The sequence below is a fragment of the Python bivittatus genome, unplaced genomic scaffold, assembly GCF_059951505.1.
Source record: "Python bivittatus isolate LINGU-HERP-01145 unplaced genomic scaffold, Pbiv_v1 ctg000700_np1212, whole genome shotgun sequence".
In the NCBI taxonomy this organism is placed as follows: domain Eukaryota; kingdom Metazoa; phylum Chordata; class Lepidosauria; order Squamata; family Pythonidae; genus Python; species Python bivittatus.
In genome coordinates, this window is record NW_028277098.1 from 44412464 (window position 1) to 44432091 (window position 19628).

Consider the following 19628-nt stretch of genomic DNA (forward strand, 5'->3'; position numbering starts at 1 on the left):
CTTTGGCTACTCAAAAAGTAGAGGATCCCTGTTTCAGCTGGCATCAAGATACAAGACTTATTTTAACTGAACCGCAACACTACGCTGGGGCTCGCCCGCCCTCCAGCCTTGCTTCGTTAATTACAATACGGAGCCTCGCTTAGCCTGGATTGTTGGTTTAATTCAGCCCAGCTGCTACGGGAAGCAAGAAAGCCACTGCCACGTCCTAAAATGCTCCGCCTGGGCCAAGCAACCGCTGCGCTGCGATTACTTTCTACGGAGAGCCTCTTGGGGACGGCAGGCAGCTTTCCGAGAAGACCCGCGTCCGGAGAGAAGAAAAAAGAGATCCTGTTACACGTGCACAGAGAAGCAGACTGCGGTAAGTGGCGCCGGGCCCCTCCCGAAGGCTTGTCAAGTCCACAGAAACCGTGCAGTAAAAGTGACTGTACGCCTGCCCCTTGGAAGAGGCCGGCCATTGTTCCGCCTGCCCGCTGGGCCGAAAGAAGGAACTTCCCCATTGCCACAGCTGAGCGACAGGAAGACAGGTACGGAGCTGAACGCGGCCAAAGCCCGCTCGGTCCTCTCTTGGCGATCCAGGACGCTGTAGGCCGTCGGCCAATCGTAGAAGACCTCAGGGACGCTCCCCCTTATTAGCTATGCAGGGAAGGCGCCAATCGTCACCGGATAATTTAGAGGAGGCCGGAGCTGTGTCCATTAGGTGGTTCCATGACCCGCCCCTTAGAACAGTGTTTTTCAAACTTGGCAACTTTAAGGTGTGTGGACTTCAACTCCCAGAATTCCCCTGGGAGTTGAAGTCTACGCATCTTGAAGTTGCCGAGTTTGAAAAACACTGCCTTAGAATGTGTGAAACTGTGTGGGCCCGGGAGAGAAGCTAAGCTAAACGAGGTTGCCCTATCCTTGGACTGATCCTGGCCACATGAGAATGTCTGATTCCTTTAAGGAAACTAATGCCCCACTGCACAGAGGCTTGCCATACGGTTAATTGTAGCGAATGCAATTTAAAAATGTCTGTATAGTTATAAAGCAGTATAGCTATAAGGAGAGCCAGTTTGGTGTAGTGTTAAAGCACCAGGCTAGAAAATGGGAGACTCTGAGTTCTAGTCCTGCCTTAGGCACAAAGCCAGCCTTGGGCCAGTCACTCTGTCTCAGCCCTACAAAGCAGGCAATGGCAAACCACTTCCAAAAATGTTGCCTAAAAAACTGCAGGGACTTGCAGGGGCCGTTGCCAGGAGTAAAAACTGACTCAAAAACACACACATACAAAAAAAGCTATAAAATATCCATGCTTAATTGAGGAAGAGCAGAATCCACAAAAGTCAGTAATACACAGTTCCCCCTTCCACTCAGCTCATCCTGTTTCAGAACAAAATGGTGAAAAGGGATGTATTAAAAAGGTAAAGAGGCAGCTTTGCTTTCATAACTTCTTAGACATTTGCAATGTAGAAGTGTTTTACATTCTCCCTGGAAATCACTCCCGTGTCCATTGTACAGCTCCAGAATGCCCTGGTGGTCTCCAACACTGACCTTAATTAGTTACTGAGCCCACAAGATTTCGTTTCGCTGCTGCTTTTATTTCTGGATTTGTTTTTTAGGCTTCTTTGAAATGATTGTGCTTTTAAAAAAAAAACCAAACCCTGAAGCATAGTATTTGAATTTTCTAATATTTTATTATGAGCTGACTTGAAAGCTTGAGCTGAATGTTGGTCTAAACATTTTTTGATTAAGTAAGAAATAATTAAAACATAAAACCTCTTTTAAAAAGTATGTTATTTATTCTTTTTGGGAATAAAGGTATTGCAGAAATTCAGATGAACAGACCACATGCCAGAAACTCCCTGGGGAAAGTGTTTGTGGATGAAGTAAGTGAAGATATTTAGTTAATTTTCCATTATATAGGTATTATTTGAAAGTGTATGGGTGTCCAAGATCATTATAATTGTCAGTGACATGATAGTTTCCTAGATCATAGTATAGATTTTGGAGTAGAAGCCACACACCAAAAATAGATTATGTACTCACCAGTTTATACATAATTAGCTAAAGCATGATCACATAAACGCACAGCCATGGGCTCAAGGAAAGTTTTCATTGAATTGAACTTTGGATTTATTCTCTTCTCTCATTAGTTATATGAAACCCTTGATGTTCTCTGTTTTGATGAAAGTGTCCGTGCTGTAATAATCAAAAGCAAAGTAAAAGGTGTTTTTTGTGCTGGTAAGTAAAGCTGCTTTCTGATTTGGAAAAGCCAGAAAAATGAGAATGAGTGGAAGAAAATACATCACCTGACCTATCCTTTCCACTTGGTTGGTTAATAAAATATATTTCCTGTATATTTTGTTTCTGTTATATATTGTTGCCATTTCAGAAATTGCTAATTTCAAATCAAGAATCATAAATCGAATTACTATATTCGTAATATATTTTAAGGAATATCGGTTCTTTATTTTATTTTTCTTTTTTTGGGCAGTAACGTAATTGTTTAGATCAGATACACTTTCATTCCTTTTCCTGAGATTATATTACCAGGGAAGGGTAGAGATGTTGAAATCCCGACTTTAAACTCTTGAAGATCTTGAATTTGATTGCTGGTTCTGAAGCACACCAGAACTGCAATAACCTTGTAAAATACACTCTTATAGAACATTCATTTAACTTCTGCAATTGATATTGAGAATAGAATTCACCTGTGAATCGATTGTGGGTGTCCTACATTCCCTGAGAAGATACTTTTGAAAGCAAGCAAGTGGGCAGAGGTGCAAATGATGAAATACATCACTTCTGAATTACTTTGAAGTTTGAAGAAAAATGAGCTGCTGCTTACCTGGTGAATTTAATTCTATGGTGAATGCCTAAAATGGTTTTCTTTCTTTTTTACTCTTTGTCCAGTTTTCTCTTCTCACCCTATCTCCATCCTGATATTTTTTTGCTGGAACAAAGGAAGGGAGTTTGTGTGTGTACATGAACTGGTGTGTCTTTGTGTGTGAGGGGGCATCTTATTTTATTTTATTTTATTTTATTGTGTGTGCCTTCAAGTCAGCTTTTGACTCCTGGCAACTGGCTGGACTAGTCCCTGCCATTTTCCTGGCAAGGTTTTTCAGAAGTGGTTTGCCATTGCCTGCTTCCTAGGGCTGAGAGAGAGTGACTGGCCTAAAGTTACCCAGCTGGCTTTGCACCTAAGATGGGACCAGAACTCACAATCTCCCACTGGCTCTCATTATTTTATTTATTTTATCTTTTATTTTATGGACAATTAATTTTTATTAGTAGTTCAATTTATATAAATTAATTCTTTTGTCCCACCTTGCTTGTTCTGAGAGAGTGGCTTCTGGCATTATATGCATACATATCATTATGTCACACACACCCATTTACTGGGGAGGGGGATATTTCCAGGATTCATTTCAGATGGAGCTGGAAACTCTAGGTTTGTAAGTTTGCAAAGCTAGGTATTGCTCAGGATTTTCTGTCTACTCTTCCCCTTGTCTTAAATTCAGATAGTCTACTCTGTGATACATAAGTCCATTGGAATTTATTGAAAGATTGTTAAAACTGATAAATATTCCTAAAACCAGACAACTGTAATCAATTTTGGATATATCAGCAGTGAACTGCTTGATTCTATGGAGAATTAGGTGTGCTTACTTCTACCATCATATGATTCTTCTGTAGTTCACAGAGCAGATATTGTTGCATTTGAAACATTACTTTCAAGTATTTTCCTTCCTGTATTCCCCAAATTGTGCTTTGGTGATGCAAACATAGGTGCTGACTTAAAAGAGCGTGCTCGGATGAGTGATGTTGAAGCTGACCATTTTGTTCAGAGGCTCAGAAGTTTAATGGACAACATTGGTAAGTACAAGTGAATCAGTCTTCTAATATAAAGCAACTACACAGTCAAAAGCCTTTGTGTCATCAATAAAGCAAAAATATATGTTTTTGGAACTCCCTTGCTTTTTCCATTATCCATCAGATGTCAGCAATGTGATCTTGGGTGCCCCGCCTCTTCTGAATCCAACTTGTACATCTGGCACCTCTCATTCCAGATATCCTGAACATTATCTTACTAGGATGTGAGATCTCTGCAATTGTTTGGTAGTTTGAGCATTCTTTAGCACTGTCTTTTTTGGTATTGGAATATACATTGATCTTTTCCTTGTCTTGACCATTGCTGTGTTTTCCATACTTGTTTACAAACCATGTAGCACTTCAGTTGCATCATCTTGTAAGATTTTAAATGATTCAGTGGCATTTCATCAACTCCAATTTTGATTTTAGCAATATTTTCTAGGGCCCATTTAACTATACTGTACAGGGAGTCTTTGACCTACGACCATTCATTCAGTAACTGTTCAAGTTACAACTGCGCTGAATGAATGGTGGTTACAACCAGTCCTCAGAGTTCCAGCTGTCCCCCAGCACCCCTGCGGTCATGCAATCACAATCTGGGTGCTTGGCAAATGGCTCGCACTTACGACTGGCTGCAGCGCCTTGCGATCATGTGATTGCCATTTGCAACCTTCCCTGCTGGCTTCCCCAGAAAGTCAAAAGGGAAGCTGGCAGGGAAGTCGCAAGTCGCTGGGGTAAGTCTCCCCCACCCGCATTCCCTCCCCCAGCCCCTCTGTGCTTCTGCCATGCTGGCCACTTGCACACCCCCACTCACCCTCCCCAAGCCTCACTGCACGTCCCTGCTCCTTGCACACCCACATGCACCCTCGCGCACCTTCCCTGAGCCTCACTGCACCTCCCGTGTACCCTTGCACATCCTGCCTGCCCGTGCACCCTTCCCGAGCCTCAGCATGCCTCCCCCGCACCCTTGGACTTGGTTAGCAATGGCAACTTGGACTGTAGGGATTGCTGTCACTAAGTGATGCAGTCACACTTTACAACTGCATCGCTTAGCGATGGAAATTACGGTCCCAATTGCTGTCATAAGTTGAGGACTACCTGTACTTTCCAGAACACTAGCTGTACTTCAGTGACCAAACCTTTGTCCATATGATCAATCATGGAATCTCTTTTCTATAGTTCTATATATTAATGCCATTTGTTCTTTATATTTTCCTTCTCTAGTAGATCCTTGTGCTTTTTCTTTTAGTATGCCATTTTTGCAAAAAAGATTCCCACGATTTCTGTACTTTTCTTAAACCTCTTTCCCATTCATTTGTTATCTATAATTCCTTGGATTGCTTATTTAGATGTAACACCTTGTTTCTTCTTCTCTAGAACTCAGCATTTAGTTGGGCAAATGTATCTCTGTTGCCTTTTGTTTCATCTCTTTCTTGTTGTTGTTTTTGAAGTATCAGCATTTTGCTTTTATTTGCTTTTTGTGTTTTGGGATACTTTGGTTGGTTCAACTTTAATAATGTCATAAATGTTGGTCCAGAGTTCTTCAGGGACTCAGATTTAACCCATTAAATTTATTATTTACCTTCACCACTTAATTATATGAACTATTGCTGAGGTCATATCTTATTGACCTGATAGTTTTGTTTTCTTTAGTTTAACTTGTCATTTTGTGATCTGAGCCACAGTCAAACCAGGTCTTGTTTTTGCTGAATAAACAGAGCTTTTCCATCTTTGCTTGCAGAGTATATCGTCAATTTTATTTCTAAGTTGTCTGTCTAGTGATGTCCGTGTGTAAAATTGTCTTTTAGATGCTAGAATAAGGTATTTGCTATAAACGTAGAATTTTCTTTCAGAATTTTATTAGTCTGAGTTCTCCTTAGTTTTGTATACCAAGATCAAAGTTCCTCATTATGCCAGATGCTATTTTACTTCCTATAATTAGCATGATGTCTTTCTGTTGACAAAGTGTTTCAGATTACTATCATTTGGGGGATTGTGACTGAACACTGACTTTGACATCCATTTCTTGTATGATTTTCTCATATGCAGTAGAAGATCAGATGCTCCTGTGATGTGAAGTGGCCCATTCCAATCCATTTTTGTCCCAGAATGTCAGTATTCAGTTTAGACATTTCTACTCTGATAACGTCAAGGTTTTCTGTTTTATATTTCTGACATTCCATATACAGTACCAATGGCTTAGCAACGAACCTTTGCCTCTGGGAAGCACTTTGGTAGCTGGATGCCCTTTCACCTTTAATCCAGCTTTATCACAAGTGCCAGTACTACTTGTCCTGGCCCTCTGGACAATAGCTCTTTGGATACTTTCTAACTTAGGGAACACATCTTTCGGTATTATGTTGACATTGTCCTGGTTGCAAATGCTCATTTGGTTTTCTTAGCAGAATACTGGTGTGGGTTGCCATTTCTTTCACTAGTGGATCATACGTACAGTAGTCTGATTCCTCATCTGTGAAGCTGCTCATCCTGGGAGACCCTTCTGGGAGCATGCACTCCCAATGATATAGCTCATAGCATCATTGAGATGTTTAAGCACTGTACTTCATTACCATCAGGGCACAATCCCTGAAGGGGATCATTACCTAGTAGTGCTAAGAATCCATGAAGAAGCTATTCTCTGCAAAATTCTAGCCGCAGATCCTAGTTAGGACTAGTACATCCAGATGAATGTTTAAAGAAACTGCTCTGTTTCTATAGATTAAAGAGCAGAAAAGCCAAAGGGCTAATCCGTGCTAAGTCTACATTGCCATGTTATTTATTACTCTATTGAGAGTGCACTTCATGATCCTGTTCTGTAATGTTTGCAGCTGCATTACCAATGCCAACTATTGCTGCAATTGATGGTTATGCCTTGGGTGGCGGCTTGGAACTGGCACTAGCTTGTGATCTCCGAGTAGCAGGTGAGTATATCAGCATAATTGGGACTTTCTGTTTATTCAAACTGTAGCATTTGAAAGTCATAAGCTAACCATTGGCATTATTCCCCTATCTTGTGAACTTGGTCCAGCCAAACTGTAGTATTTTTAAGACTTGTTAAATGTGCACCACATTTATGCTTATTTAACGCTTTGCTCTTATATATGTCTTTTCTTCAAATCAGCATTATCGGCTAAAATGGGCTTAATTGAAACTACCAGAGGACTTTTCCCTGGTGCAGGTAATGTTGCACTATCTACTTTCTTGCTGCTTTTTCATTTGTCATACAATTGTACTGTAATGTGCTAAAACAAGCAATAGCTTTTAATATAAGTTCCCAGATCTTATATTGTATAAGTTCCTATTGTATAATCTGTTTTTCCAATATGGGAACACCAATCGTTTCTTCTCTTATAAGCAATATGATATAAATGAATGTGATATATAGTATATTTTCTTAAGATCTCTTTCTCACAAAGAGGTTGCATCCATGCTAGGAACTCTCAACTAAGACCACTTCCAGATTCCTCAAATCTCCCAGGAATCAAGCTGCTATTACACGTTGTTTCCTGCTGTCAAGTAGAGGAGTAGGTCTGCCACTCCCCTCCCTCCAGCACAGAGGTTTTTCCCCTCTTTTTCCTTGCTAAAGAATTATTCTGTTAAAATGAAGTTTCACTGTACCAGTATAATTTTATACAGGTGTAAAGGAATTTAGAGACGACTTTTGGAAAGTATGAAAGAACTGTTAAGGAAGGATTTTCAGAAAAGATGACACAGTTCTAACCCCGCCTTGATTTTGTTTAGTATCACGTGGGGCAGAGAGAAACTTAGGCAGGTTTTCAAGATTATATTATTCTACCTTTCCACAATAAAGAGCATTCCTGGAATTCCTGATGCCCCTCTTTCTTGACCTAGTCTAACTTTCAAGGACTGACAGTAGCCCAGTTTGATATCAGTAGGCTAGTAAGAACTGGATTTCAACCTAAATAAATCTCCAAAGAGCCATTAGAGGAATTTAGAGAAGCACTTTAATCAACACTTTGAACTTTATCAATATGAATTACTCTTTGTGGAATTTAATATGGAAACCATGGCATATAACAGCTTTCCGTTAAATCTGGTTGAGGAATTTTGCTGTTTTTTTCTGTCCAGGTGGAACACAGCGCTTACCACGCTGTATTGGCATTGGCCTAGCCAAAGAGCTAATTTTCACTGGCAGACAGATTGATGGGCAAGAGGCCTTCTCCATGGGGCTACTTAATCACACGGTACCACAGAATGAGGAAGGGGATGCAGCATACCAAAGGGCATTGACTTTAGCTGAAGAAATTGTTCCTCAGGTTAGTGTATCCTTCACCCTCCTCTATATCATTGAAGAAACAATATTTTTCTGCTTAAAAATAATTAGAATACTTTTTACTATACTGAATGTTTCTAAAGACTATGCCAAATGAAATTTTGAATTCAACCTGTCCCAAATATTTATATTTGGGTGCTAAGGATCTTAGTGACAGAGAATTCTTTTTGTTTTATAAGACACCATGTCCATTGATAAACTCTAACTAGATACCCATAAGTCCTGAATGAACAATAAAGATTTAATGGCTTTACTGCACCAGAAATATATACATCACTATTCCTGTTTCAGTGATTTACACTAGGTGAACTAAAAGAACTCACAAAATGCAAGAAGAATATAGCTATTTTTTTATTAGTCTCTCCCTGTGAACGTTCATAACATCTGAGGTCATTGCCTTATGGTAGAAGAAGAATTGCATAAGCTAAGTAAAGAATAAGTATTTCTTGTATGACAATTTCACTTAGATAACTGGAACAACTCTCAAATGGCTGTAAATTTAAAGTTGCTCTGTGCTAAAGGGATTCTTCCCTAATTTGTGCAGTATATTTCTTGACATAGTTGCCATTTGGGTTATCTTATTTTTAGAACACCAGCATTTATTTGAAAACGTAGTATGTAAAGCTAAATATAATTTGCTTTCATTATCATTTTAATACAGATTATCTTTTCTGTGTCAGCAGATCCTGATTTGTCACCAAAAGTTGACCTTATAGTCCATTTGTTTATTTTTCCTCCTTCTCTTCCCACAACTCCAAGGCAAGCATGGCTGAAGCTAGAATTTTGTCTAGACTGCTTAAATAAAGGCAAAGTTGGGTTCAGCTCCTAGTGACTTCATGGACATATCCGTGTGGGTTTTTGTTAGTGACAATACAAAAGCGGTTTGCCATTGCCTTCTTCTAGGATAGTAATCTAAACTTTCCAATTTAGCCTACAACCCTGGGATTTCCTCCGTTTCAGCTTTCTTTGGCATCAGGAGTCTTGAGGGAGTCTTGGTTTTGTTTTTGCAAAGTAAAAGTATAAAAGACTCCCTCAAGACTCCTGATGCCTCCCTGAATAGTGTATCCTCTGCAAAGTCAAAGTGTCTTCTGTTTATTTAGGAATTTATACAATATACCATAGGCAGTCCCGTGTTTACTTTCTTTAAGGTAAAAATGACATATTGCTATCATATTGCTGGTTGACTATGAGTTCCTTCATGAGGCACTTTGTCCAGACTAGAGTTATGAGTGGGATTGAATTAATGTAATGTATATATGTATGTGTACATGCAAACAAACATATTTCTGCTGATTCAAACATGTTTCTTTTCTTTCAAAGGCCCCAATAGCTGTGAGACTGGGTAAATTGGCTATAAACAAAGGGATTGAGGTAATGATTTGTTACAACAAGGTTTCTTCAGTTTATATTTAAGGTTCCACAGAAAGTTATAGAAACAATGTTCTAAAAAGACACACAGCATTTTACTAGAGCTACCAGATCTAAGCTGCAGAAATCCAGACCACTAATACTGTAGCAAGAGTCGAGTTGTCTGTATCTCTTTCCTGCCACCTAGTGGCCCTCTGTATATTTGCAGCCCAGGTCTGGTAGTTTGACATGAGCGACAGACCTGTTTTATGGTCTGAATCAGAAGTAGGGACAAGAAATGTCCAGATGACAGCCTTTGCTTCTTCATTCTGGTGCAGCATTTTCAATATTAGTGTATTCAGCAGGGAGACAAAAAGGTAATGTAATGCTGCACCAGGATAGAGAGGTAGAAGAATAATACCCCTCCAAATCATCAATTTCCACGTAGCAATGAGGCTTCAACTACTATTACTGTAGAACCTCTTCCTGAGTTTATGTACTGGTGGGTCAGGAAGGGCAACCGGAGAGTTATTGTAGGAGACATGGATAGTGTGCATGTGCGCGTATAACAGTTGCATAGGTCATGCCCACTTTCATAGTGAAATCCCCACAAGGTTCTTTATCTCTGGCCCAATCCAACCTTATCAGATGTGGGTATCTAATATAGCTGCTTCTACAATACATCTGTTAATGCTAACGTGCCAAAATAAGCTTTGCTTGATAGAGAGAACCTTGTCTTGGTCACTGATGAAACGTAAGGGAAGTCCAACGTGGCTGATCATAATTCATTAATGCTGTATACTAATATATTAACTTCTGAATTGGTAGCTTGGTAGTGCTTTCCTTCAAGTGTGCAAAAAGATCTTATTTCTTCCTTTTCAGGTTGATATTGCCTCAGGAATGGCTATTGAAAGAATGTGTTATGCCCAGGTAATTCAGAGTTTTCTTTTTTTAGTCTGTTCCTTCTCCAAAAAAAAAAAAAGTTAGGTTTTCTAGTGGCATAGCAACTTGTGAAGATATAAGAAGAGCCAGATGTTTCTACGTTTTAGCTTCAGTGTGTGTTCTTACTTCTCAGACATTTGGAATGCTTTACTTTTTTCCATTCTTCAGTTCTGAATAATACAAATAAACACACACACCGGGTCAATAAAAAAAATCTAGTAAACTCAATTACGGTTTTGTGTGTATCCACATACACACACACACACACATCCCTAAGTACATCTGCCTTTGCCTCTATTTATTTATGATATTTGGAGGCCACCCAACTCCAAAATTACTCTGAACAGCTTAGATCAAATAAAAACAATGAAAAAACCCAGTGAGTATTAGTTTATTTCTGAGATATAGAGCCCATCTATTAGGAGTTTTGATTGGAAAAAGAGACAATGGGAATTGGGAACTAGGACTATGCTCTAGAAGTCTTGGGCTGCAGCCCCAATCATCCCGAGCCTACAAAGTTGGGCAGTTTGAGGGGATGGAAGCTTTAGTCTATCAAATGAAAGGGTCAACAACTTTTGAGAAGGTTAGGAGATGAAATATTAAATGGTTGACTTGTATTTTAAATGCAGAATCTCCCTACCAGAGACCGTCAGGAGGGGATGGCTGCGTTTATTGAGAAGCGACCTCCCAAGTTCAGTGGCAAGTGATACTAACACCGTTTCTGCAGGTGCTGGAATACACTACAAGGAGGTGATCAAAAGGCTGTGCCTTATTAGAAAGCTTTTCCTTATAAGCTTCATAGTTAGACAATAATTTTTTTGTTTAGAATCTGTTTTGGATATAAGAATTAAACAATAACAATGTAAAGGGGTGTTCTTGGGATGACTGTGGATGCTAGCACTGAAACCTCAATTGTTAAAACTAGGCTGAAACTTTCCCCTCGGAATCAGTAATGTAAAAACTGTTTCATACATCCCTATTTTTACATTACAAATAATTTTGTTCTCTCAGTGAAATGTGGTTTCATCACTGCAGCCTTTGGTCAGGGGAATCCTCTTGCACTGCCTATACAGGCTGTCAGGTGCATCTACTGATAAATGAATACAAGTTCCTTTTTCAGATAATGCACAATTATGAATTCACAATTGTTGATGACACACATTGGTAATAGTCAGCATTCTCTGTTACGGTTTCTTAAAAACTGAGGCTTTCATTTTCAATCCATTTGGGATCATAGATATCCTCACCAGGCATTCCACAAAAGGTTTAAGAACAAATGTATGGCCTCAGAAAGGAAGGAGATTTACAGTTGTACCATCTTCCAAATCTGAACGTCATGTATACAGCCAGTCCTCGTTTAGCAACTACCTCAGTTAGTGACCATTCACAAATATGACAATAGTAAATGGCAATAAAAAAAATAATTTTCCAACCAATGCGCACACTTATGACCAAATTTCTGTGCCTGACAATAGCGCATGCTGGAATGAGAGTAACACTGGCATTGATGCACGAGAAAACTTTAGCTAAATGAGACAGCAGCAACCAGTGATCTTTGCAGCGCCTCTCTCTCTGTCACATTGTTTCCTTAGCAACCATTTTACTGGAACAGATTGCAGTTGCTAAACGAGGAGAAAATGTACGTATATCATCCCAAAGAGCAACCAACTGCATTTGTTAGATTTTATAATCAGTGTACAAAAGATAAAGATTTTTGTCAAAAGAACATTTATAATAACGTATAAAAAGTAAAGTTACCTTTGAGTCAAGCTCAGCTCCTGCTAATTTGTATGGATAAACCAATGCAGTTTTCTTGGTATTGATGGAAGTGGTTTGCCATTGTCACCTTAGGGATTTTTTTAAAAAATTGCCATTAAATGCAGAATTTCATGTAATTCCCCTACATTTTAAGAAGTACTTCAATTATTTTGTCTATGAGAAAATAATATAAAACTATATGACTGTTTTCTTTGTGTTTATGAATTACATAAAGCTCAGAATTAAAAGACTGAACTGAAAACAAGTAAGTGTTCCCTTGTTAATTTCCTTATAATGGGAACACTGCTCAATCTATTAAAAGTGGATAGTTCTAATTTCTCCAGACTTGTTTGCTGACATTTGTTAATGATTGTTCTTATGAAATCAGAGAGTAGGTTGTGATCTCTTAAGGTAGCATGCAAATACTTGATTTGGAATTAAACTGTGTCCTGGTGAAATTTGTAGATCATACAAATTATTCATCCAAAAAATCCAATATGATTTTGAAGAGATCATGCAAAAAGATCTGGTTAAACAATTATCAATCACATGGCAAATGTTCAATTTAAATGAGTGTAAAGATATGCACATTGGGCAAAAAATATGTAACTTCACATATATAGTAACCAGGAAAAAGGTCTTGGGGTTATAATGGATACTGAAGTAAAGATGTCAATTCAGTGTTCAGTTGTGAAAAATGTGAATTCTGCGCTAGAAAAAATTAGGAAAGGGATTGAAAAGAAGATTACCAAGATGTTATGCTGGTACTAACTTGGAAAGATTTAAAAGGGGATTGGCTAAATTCATGGAGAACTGGTCTACTGATGGCTATTAGTTTGAGATTCAATGGCGGGGGGGGGAGCAAGGAGACATTTCTCCAAATACCAGTTGCAGGGAACAACAGCAGGAGAGGGGTACGTCTCCACCTCCTGCATGTGAATGCCACAGAGTCATCACGTTGGTCCCTGTGAGAAATGCTGGACTAAAATAGGCCTTGGTAAAATCTGGTATGGCCATTGTTATTTGTAGAGCCAGCTAATCAAACATGTTTTTTGCTGCCAAACTAGAGAGAAGGAATTCAACTGGTAACAAAATAAAATGGGGCTGGGCTGGGTCAAGCATCGAGCAAGGCAGCCAAGTATACCATATTAGGAATCCCAAGCTTAATGTACAAGAAGGCAGGTGTGTAGGATGTAGCACATGGGGAGAAAACCCATTCCAAGACATTCGGGTATGAAAGAGTTCAAGGAAAAATTGAGCTGTTACTTAAATCTAGTTTGTTTATATCAGTGTTTCTCAACCTTGGCACCTTTAAGATGTGTGGACTTCAACTCCCAGAATTCCCCAGCCAGTTGAAGTCCACACAACTCAAAATTGCCAAGGCTGAGAAACACTGGCCTACATAGTGGCCAAAGGCAATCTATCCCTGGATAAGTCTACTAAAGAGCCAGTCAAGAACAGGAAGATTTCCCCTCTTAGGTAAACATCAAAAGAAGAGCCACCACCACTTTGCTGATTTCTTTCTCACAGGAGAAACTCCTCCTGCCATCTCAAGGTTTGGTAATCAGTGTCCTAAGAGTCTGGGATTGGTGATCCAGGAAATATATACCAATCAAGGAAGTAGCAGAAGCTAGATGCAAATTAGAATGTTGACTTATTTGGGGGCAAATGATCTGAATTGCAATGCTTTTATTATCTGTTGTCCTATTTTGTTCTGTCTACTTTGTCCCCCCCCCCCCCCCCCGTTTCTGGCTGGAGGAACAGCCAGTGAGTAAAACCCAGTAGGTGTCAATTGTTATTTCATTCCTTTTCTCCTTTTGGCTTCATCTCCTGTATAGTTCTTTATCCTTGATATTGATAATGAATCCCTGCATTGATTATCCAATCAGCCCCTCATTCTAAGAAGATTTTATATCCAGCACACACATTCCCAACTCCTGCAGTTCATTAAGCTACAGAAAAGAAAGGCATGAGATTTGCCATTTTCCTTCTTCTGAGTAAACCAGCATAGAGAGGGACGTTCTCTGGAAGAAAGTGGATGGTGGCAGCATTTACCAAGGAGTTGTGGGAACATGCAGGAACATTGTGGGTAGAGGATCTAGAGATCTTCCTGAGACCAGGGGACAAAATCCATACTTTCTTGTGCTTACATTTGTAAATAGGCCCCATTCCAGAATAATTGTTTTGTTCTATATTGGTCTTTGACTGAGATAAACTTTGACTGACTGACAAATAATTAGCAGTATGGAAAGTTAAAATATTAGTCTACACTGACTTTCCCTTTTTCATTAGTGAGAGATGGCCAACTTGACTATTCAGAAAATGCAACCTCTCAGTTATGGTACACACCATTCTAGAGTGGAAGATGTAGTTTAGCTTAAGATTTTTCTTCACAACTTTTCCCATTCCCCCAAGTTTCCTCGGATATATTGCTTCAACTATGCCAGCAACTTCCCATATGATACATTATCTATTTTCTTCTCACACCAATTAATCCAAGCAACCTACTTTGGGAGAATGTAAACACTATACCTAATACCACTAATAAGGACAGTAAAAATAAAACTCACCTAAACATGGTTAGTTACCACGTAGTGAATCTCACCCTTATGAAAGCTCTATTTTGCATTATGACCAATTTTCTTGAAGATAAAAACATGCAGTCAGTTTAAAGTGCCATCACAGAACATGCCTTTTATTTTAGACAAAAACTTAAAAAGTTCCTTGAAAGGTTTTTCTCACTCATAGAAAAATAGTTTGTATATACAGAAAAAAATGCAGTAACACAGTGGTTTATGTTACATCAAGGCAAAAATTGATATACAATCAACTAAAGCCAGAATCTCTTCTTTGGAACATGCACGAAGTTACCACCTGTAAGTGCATAATAGTGGCTTGTGACTGACCCCATTGCCTGCTGCAGACTCACTGTTTTAGTAGAAACAAGCCAGGGGCAAGTCCTTATCCAGAACTTGCCCCCTACAATTTACAATTTTAAAAAAGAATTTTACCTTAAATCAGTAACATTAAGCTGTTCCTATTTTGTCTCAGCAATCAGTAAGCAATACCAATTCTACTACTGATGGGGAATGGATAGTAAAATAAAGAGACCCCTAGCAAGAAAAGAAGTTATTTCAAAGCCTCCATTTGCAGCGCCTTGGGCTTCCCAACTATCTCTGTAAAAACCAGCACCTTGAAAGTCTTTCTTCGAGCCCTACATGTTAAACTGTTAAGCAGTTTTCTTTAGAGTTGGTACCTTGCCCCATTTGTCAAAATACAAGGAGCCATAAATTAAGGCTAGTTATAGAAGACATGCAAACAATACAAGAAGGGCCATTTTGATAAATAAGGACTGTGAAAGGGATCACCAGCACAGCCCATCAACACTGTATGGCAGAGATAGAGAGATGCTCTCAGTTATCCATTTGATTTGGCTTGTAGTGCCTTTAGATGTTTAGGCTTTCCATAATACTTCATATGGGTCTCCACATAACTTAATATCTCAGTTGTTAGATACTGGACATCAGGATCACTCTGGTCATTTTCTTTGATATTATGTAAGTGCTGTAGTCCATTCTCTTCTATTAACATTGCACAGTATCTGGCAGCTAAGGAAAAATAGAAGACTATTAGCCCATTCATCATAAACAGGACAGTGTTAAAATATGGGTGTTAGAGACTGTGAGATTAGGTAAAAAACACTGCATGCTGCAACATACTTGGCTTTGTTTTCAGTATCAGTAAAACTGTAAATCATGCTGATTTGCAATTCCAATCAAGATTCCAACATAAGGCAAATACATTTCAGTAATTTGGAAATATCCCTCCGGTTCACACATTTCCTCCCCCATTGCTCATAAGTACTCTATTTATTTTTTTCATTTGTACCTAGGCTGCCCAACTTCAAAATGATTCTGGGCGGTTTCACAAAGTTCAAAGAAAGAATATTCTATTTTAAAAAAAAAAAATCTGGGCGGGGGAACATATTATAATTCCATATCAACTTCTCAACTAAAAGGGGCCCTCCAAAAACATCCTAATCCAAGGCTTAGATCTCCAGGTAATGCCGTTCCAAAAGGCAGATGCAGTGACAAAGAAGACTCACTTCCTAGGTGACACTGCTTATTTGATGGGACCTTAAGCAAGCTGAGCCTGTTGGAGCACATAGGATCACTGAACACAATGGGAGACAGGCAGTCCCTCAAATAACCAGCCCTGAGCTATGTAGGACTTTATGAGTGATAACCAGCACCTTGAATTGCACCTGGAGATTGGCAACCAGTGCAGCTCATGCAGCAGGGGTGCTATATTTGGCATTAGTTATGAATTGATACAATAGTTCCACCTTCCGTTTAAAAAGTTAAACAAACACCCAACTTTAAAAAAATGGAAGATTACAGGCTTATTGAAGAATACATACGGGTTTTGCAACAGATGTGCAGAATAGCCCACACAGCCCAGATCTGTACTCCAGGTAATGCAAAGCAGTCAAGCAGTGGGTAAAATGGCTTGAGAGATCTGAGGATTGAAGAATATCTTGCAAGTTTATCAGTCATAAAAAAACAAACATAAGCATATGTTATTGATTGATTTTGTACCATCAGGTATTTGTATCCTGGAAAGTTCTTAAATCATGAAGTCAATGAAGCCACTATACAATACCCTTTTGCATTTCCAAGGCACCTTGTGATTATCTACTAGTGCGATATGCAAATAGCTGAGGGTGGCAGTTTGGACTACTAAGATCCTGAATTAGAAGTACAATTAATGGCAGGAGTTGTACAAATGGCTAACCCATTAAAGCAGTGATATGAAGAATATAAAATACTGAGCAAGTGTTATAATGCAAATGGAAGAAAAAGGAATTAAAAAGCTCAACAGGTGGTCCCTGTTTTGCACTACAGTGACCCCAAGGAGAGATAATTTTTAAAAATGGCTCACATAAACATCTGCTCGCTTCTCTCTTCTCATACCCTATATTTCTGCATTATATATAAGAATTACACTGCTCCCCAAATTAATAGCAGCTAATGCTAATCTGAGTTTGTCAACCAGCTTCTAAGAGGAAATCTTAGATAGCATTAAAGTTGGCACAGAAGGCGTAGGAAGAATTTGTACTAGAGAGATAAGGGTACTCAAACTTGCAGGCTTATTTGTAATTTGTATTATATGGCCAATAATATCCAGCACTTTGACTGCCCTTGGCTTTAGATATACATAAATGTAACCTTTCATTTGATCCAGTAAAATTCTATAGCCTTGAAATCTATTATGAACATGTTAGAGTGTTACATTAATAAATACAGTGGTACCTTGGGTTACGAACGTCTGTGTTAACGAACTTTTCGGGTTACGACCAGCTCCGGCCGCAAAAATTTACCTCGGTTTGCGAACTCCGCCTTGGGTTATGAACTGGATCCGCGGCCATTTTCCCTGCTGCCACGCGGTCGTGGCTTCCTGTGGGCGAGATTGCGGTAGCAAGGAGACGTTCGGTGAGGCTTGTGGTGTGTTTTGTGGCGTTTTGGAAGGTTTTTGGTGTGCTTGTCAGCATGGCTCCAAAGAAAGTTATTTGCTTCGGGTTGCGACCAATTCGGGTTGTGACCAGAGTCACGGAACAGATTAAGTTCGTAACCCGAGGTTCCACTGTACGTGTTAGATTAATAAATACATATGTGAATTAAAGCTTTATGTTTTACATTTTGTTTTCACTGTACTTGTTTTTCATTGTTTTAATTATGTTTAATTAACAGAATATTTTTAACTTGGCATATGCCAGGAAAGGTGTCCACTAGCGCATGAGCACATGCAGACAGCATGCAGGGGTGTAAGCAGTAAGTATAGAATTGTTGTTCAAGATTTATTTTAACAAACATTATACCTGTAGGCTGGCAGTGCTACCATCTTGCATTCTGGTGTTGGCCACTTCAAAAGGGCTGAATGCTGTAACAGAGAACACCAAGTTTTAACACTTCAGTCAACCTTGAAAATGCTCAAGAGAGTTACAGTACTGAGGCCACTATACCAGCTTTTCAATAAAGGATCTTCTCTGTGTTTGACTCAATGTCCAGGCTTGTTCACCTCTAGATAGCAAATTGGCAGTAATCCCAGCTGCGAAATAGCTGACTTCCATTTCAGCACTGTTCAGAAGTTCACTGACATGATCCATGAAGTCCTTTTGCATTAGCTTGGGATGCAGCTCTCTCACCTCTGCCACATTGTTCTTATTAGGAGAGGAAAAAATACAACTTTGAAAACAAGACTGCAAGCACCTGATAATTACCTATACAGGTAGTCCTTGTTTAGTGACCACAATGTGGTCATTAAGCAAAGTCACAAAGTGAAACTGTGACTGTGCTTATGATCTTACTTCAGCTGTCTTTTACTCTACAGACCTGCAAAAGTTGTAAATGTGAAGATTGGTCCCAAAGTTACTTTTTCATCACCGTCACAACTGCGAGAGGTCGCTGTATGAGGCAGTCGCTACACAAGGACTACCTGTATTTTACTTTTGTCCAGGGGGGGGAGTTAAAGGTGGAAATAGGTGTGTTTGGTTTTGCAGAGGCTTAATATAGCTACTCTTAATTCTACTCTTATTTTAGCATGTTTTCCTCCTAAAACTTGCATTGCTGAAAATTGGCCATTTTGCTGTCAAATTTTGGCTGGCCCATTTCAGGAAGCTCTAAGGGGTTGCAATCTGAGGTATGGGAGGCTGTACTGAATTAAAATAAAGCTTTATGAACTTTTGAGGGCAAATGAAGGGAAATTTTATAGAAACTTCTTTTGGAGATTCTTTATTTCAGTTGGTATTCCTAACTTTTGGTCATGGCTGGTGCAGATAAGATAAGGAAGAACACTCTACTCTTAAACAATCTATTTACATCTTAAAAAATAAAATCCATGTTTATTTTATGAAATGATTTTTGTATGCTGCACTTGATTCTTATCTTACCAGCAGGCCAAGAGCTTTGTGTTGTACGGATGAATCAGAAGAAAAAATCTGCAAAGAAAACATTAAGAACTAAACTCGTGTTCTATCTATCAACTTATCTAGTGTTCTATCTATCAGAGCAACAACTACCCTGTTTACCTCTAAAACTTGCACAAACAGTTCCAGTCCTTTGTTGTCCATGAAGTGTGTACACATAGTTGGAGCTTCATCTGTGAGATTCCAAAGTGCACTAAGTGTAAAATGGAAAGTTGTATCTAATTCATTCTGATTTGTTTTTTGTTCAATTATTTCAAGCAGTTTCTACAAAGGAAAAGGATAGCACTATAAATACCACAATATAAAAATATGGAAAGTACAAATCCCCTATCCCCTTAACATGCTTACTCAACTATTATACAGGGGAGACATAGAGGACTCACCCCAACAACAATGTAGAATTCTGCAGAAAGTTGTGCTGCTTGCTCATCTGAAAGCTGAAAACAAACCAGACAT

At 39.0% G+C, this 19628-nt stretch overlaps 2 protein-coding genes across 15 annotated transcripts in view; one reads left to right on the plus strand and one right to left on the minus strand.

Moving 5' to 3' along the window:
• Positions 1-12530, plus strand: ECHDC2 (enoyl-CoA hydratase domain containing 2). 3 transcript variants are annotated; one of them, XM_007430899.3, is made up of 10 exons: positions 1-358; positions 1792-1859; positions 2127-2214; positions 3763-3849; positions 6675-6767; positions 6968-7024; positions 7936-8123; positions 9461-9511; positions 10370-10417; positions 11059-12530. In XM_007430899.3, the coding sequence occupies exons 1-10, from the start codon at positions 211-213 to the stop codon at positions 11134-11136; spliced, it is 906 nt and encodes a 301-aa protein (XP_007430961.1). In that variant the 5' UTR covers positions 1-210; the 3' UTR covers positions 11137-12530. The 3 variants fall into 3 exon arrangements, with proteins under 3 accessions (XP_007430961.1, XP_025024134.1, XP_007430963.1); XM_007430901.4 differs by lacking the exon at positions 1-358 and adding an exon at positions 395-524; XM_025168366.2 differs by lacking the exons at positions 1792-1859; positions 2127-2214.
• LOC103052449 (protein zyg-11 homolog B) overlaps positions 10550-19628 on the minus strand; it is a 17660-nt gene continuing 8581 nt past the window's right edge. For 2 of the 12 annotated variants that reach the window (XM_088153781.1, XM_088153780.1), the window contains exons 8-17: positions 19556-19609; positions 19275-19436; positions 19137-19184; positions 18266-18407; positions 18066-18127; positions 17568-17644; positions 16608-16705; positions 14758-15795; positions 12188-12275; positions 10551-10599 (exon numbers count right to left, since the gene is read on the minus strand). In XM_088153781.1, the coding sequence (XP_088009907.1) occupies positions 15605-15795; positions 16608-16705; positions 17568-17644; positions 18066-18127; positions 18266-18407; positions 19137-19184; positions 19275-19436; positions 19556-19609 (834 nt within the window). In that variant the 3' untranslated portion in view covers positions 10551-10599; positions 12188-12275; positions 14758-15604. Of the gene's footprint in view, positions 10600-12187; positions 12276-14757; positions 15796-16605; positions 16706-17567; positions 17645-18065; positions 18128-18209; positions 18408-19136; positions 19185-19274; positions 19437-19555; positions 19610-19628 lie in introns of those variants that run through there. The other 10 variants (XM_007430898.4, XM_025168365.2, XM_088153782.1 and 7 more) reach the window with 9 other exon arrangements.

Bases quoted from the DNA above. Each gene is read 5' to 3' on its own strand.
- ECHDC2 (XM_007430899.3), top strand. From the start codon at position 211: ATGCTCCGCCTGGGCCAAGCAACCGCTGCGCTGCGATTACTTTCTACG. The intron at 7,025-7,935 runs GTAATGTTGCAC...TTTTCTGTCCAG, and splicing joins AGGACTTTTCCCTGGTGCAG to GTGGAACACAGCGCTTACCA. The intron at 8,124-9,460 runs GTTAGTGTATCC...TTTCTTTCAAAG, and splicing joins CTGAAGAAATTGTTCCTCAG to GCCCCAATAGCTGTGAGACT.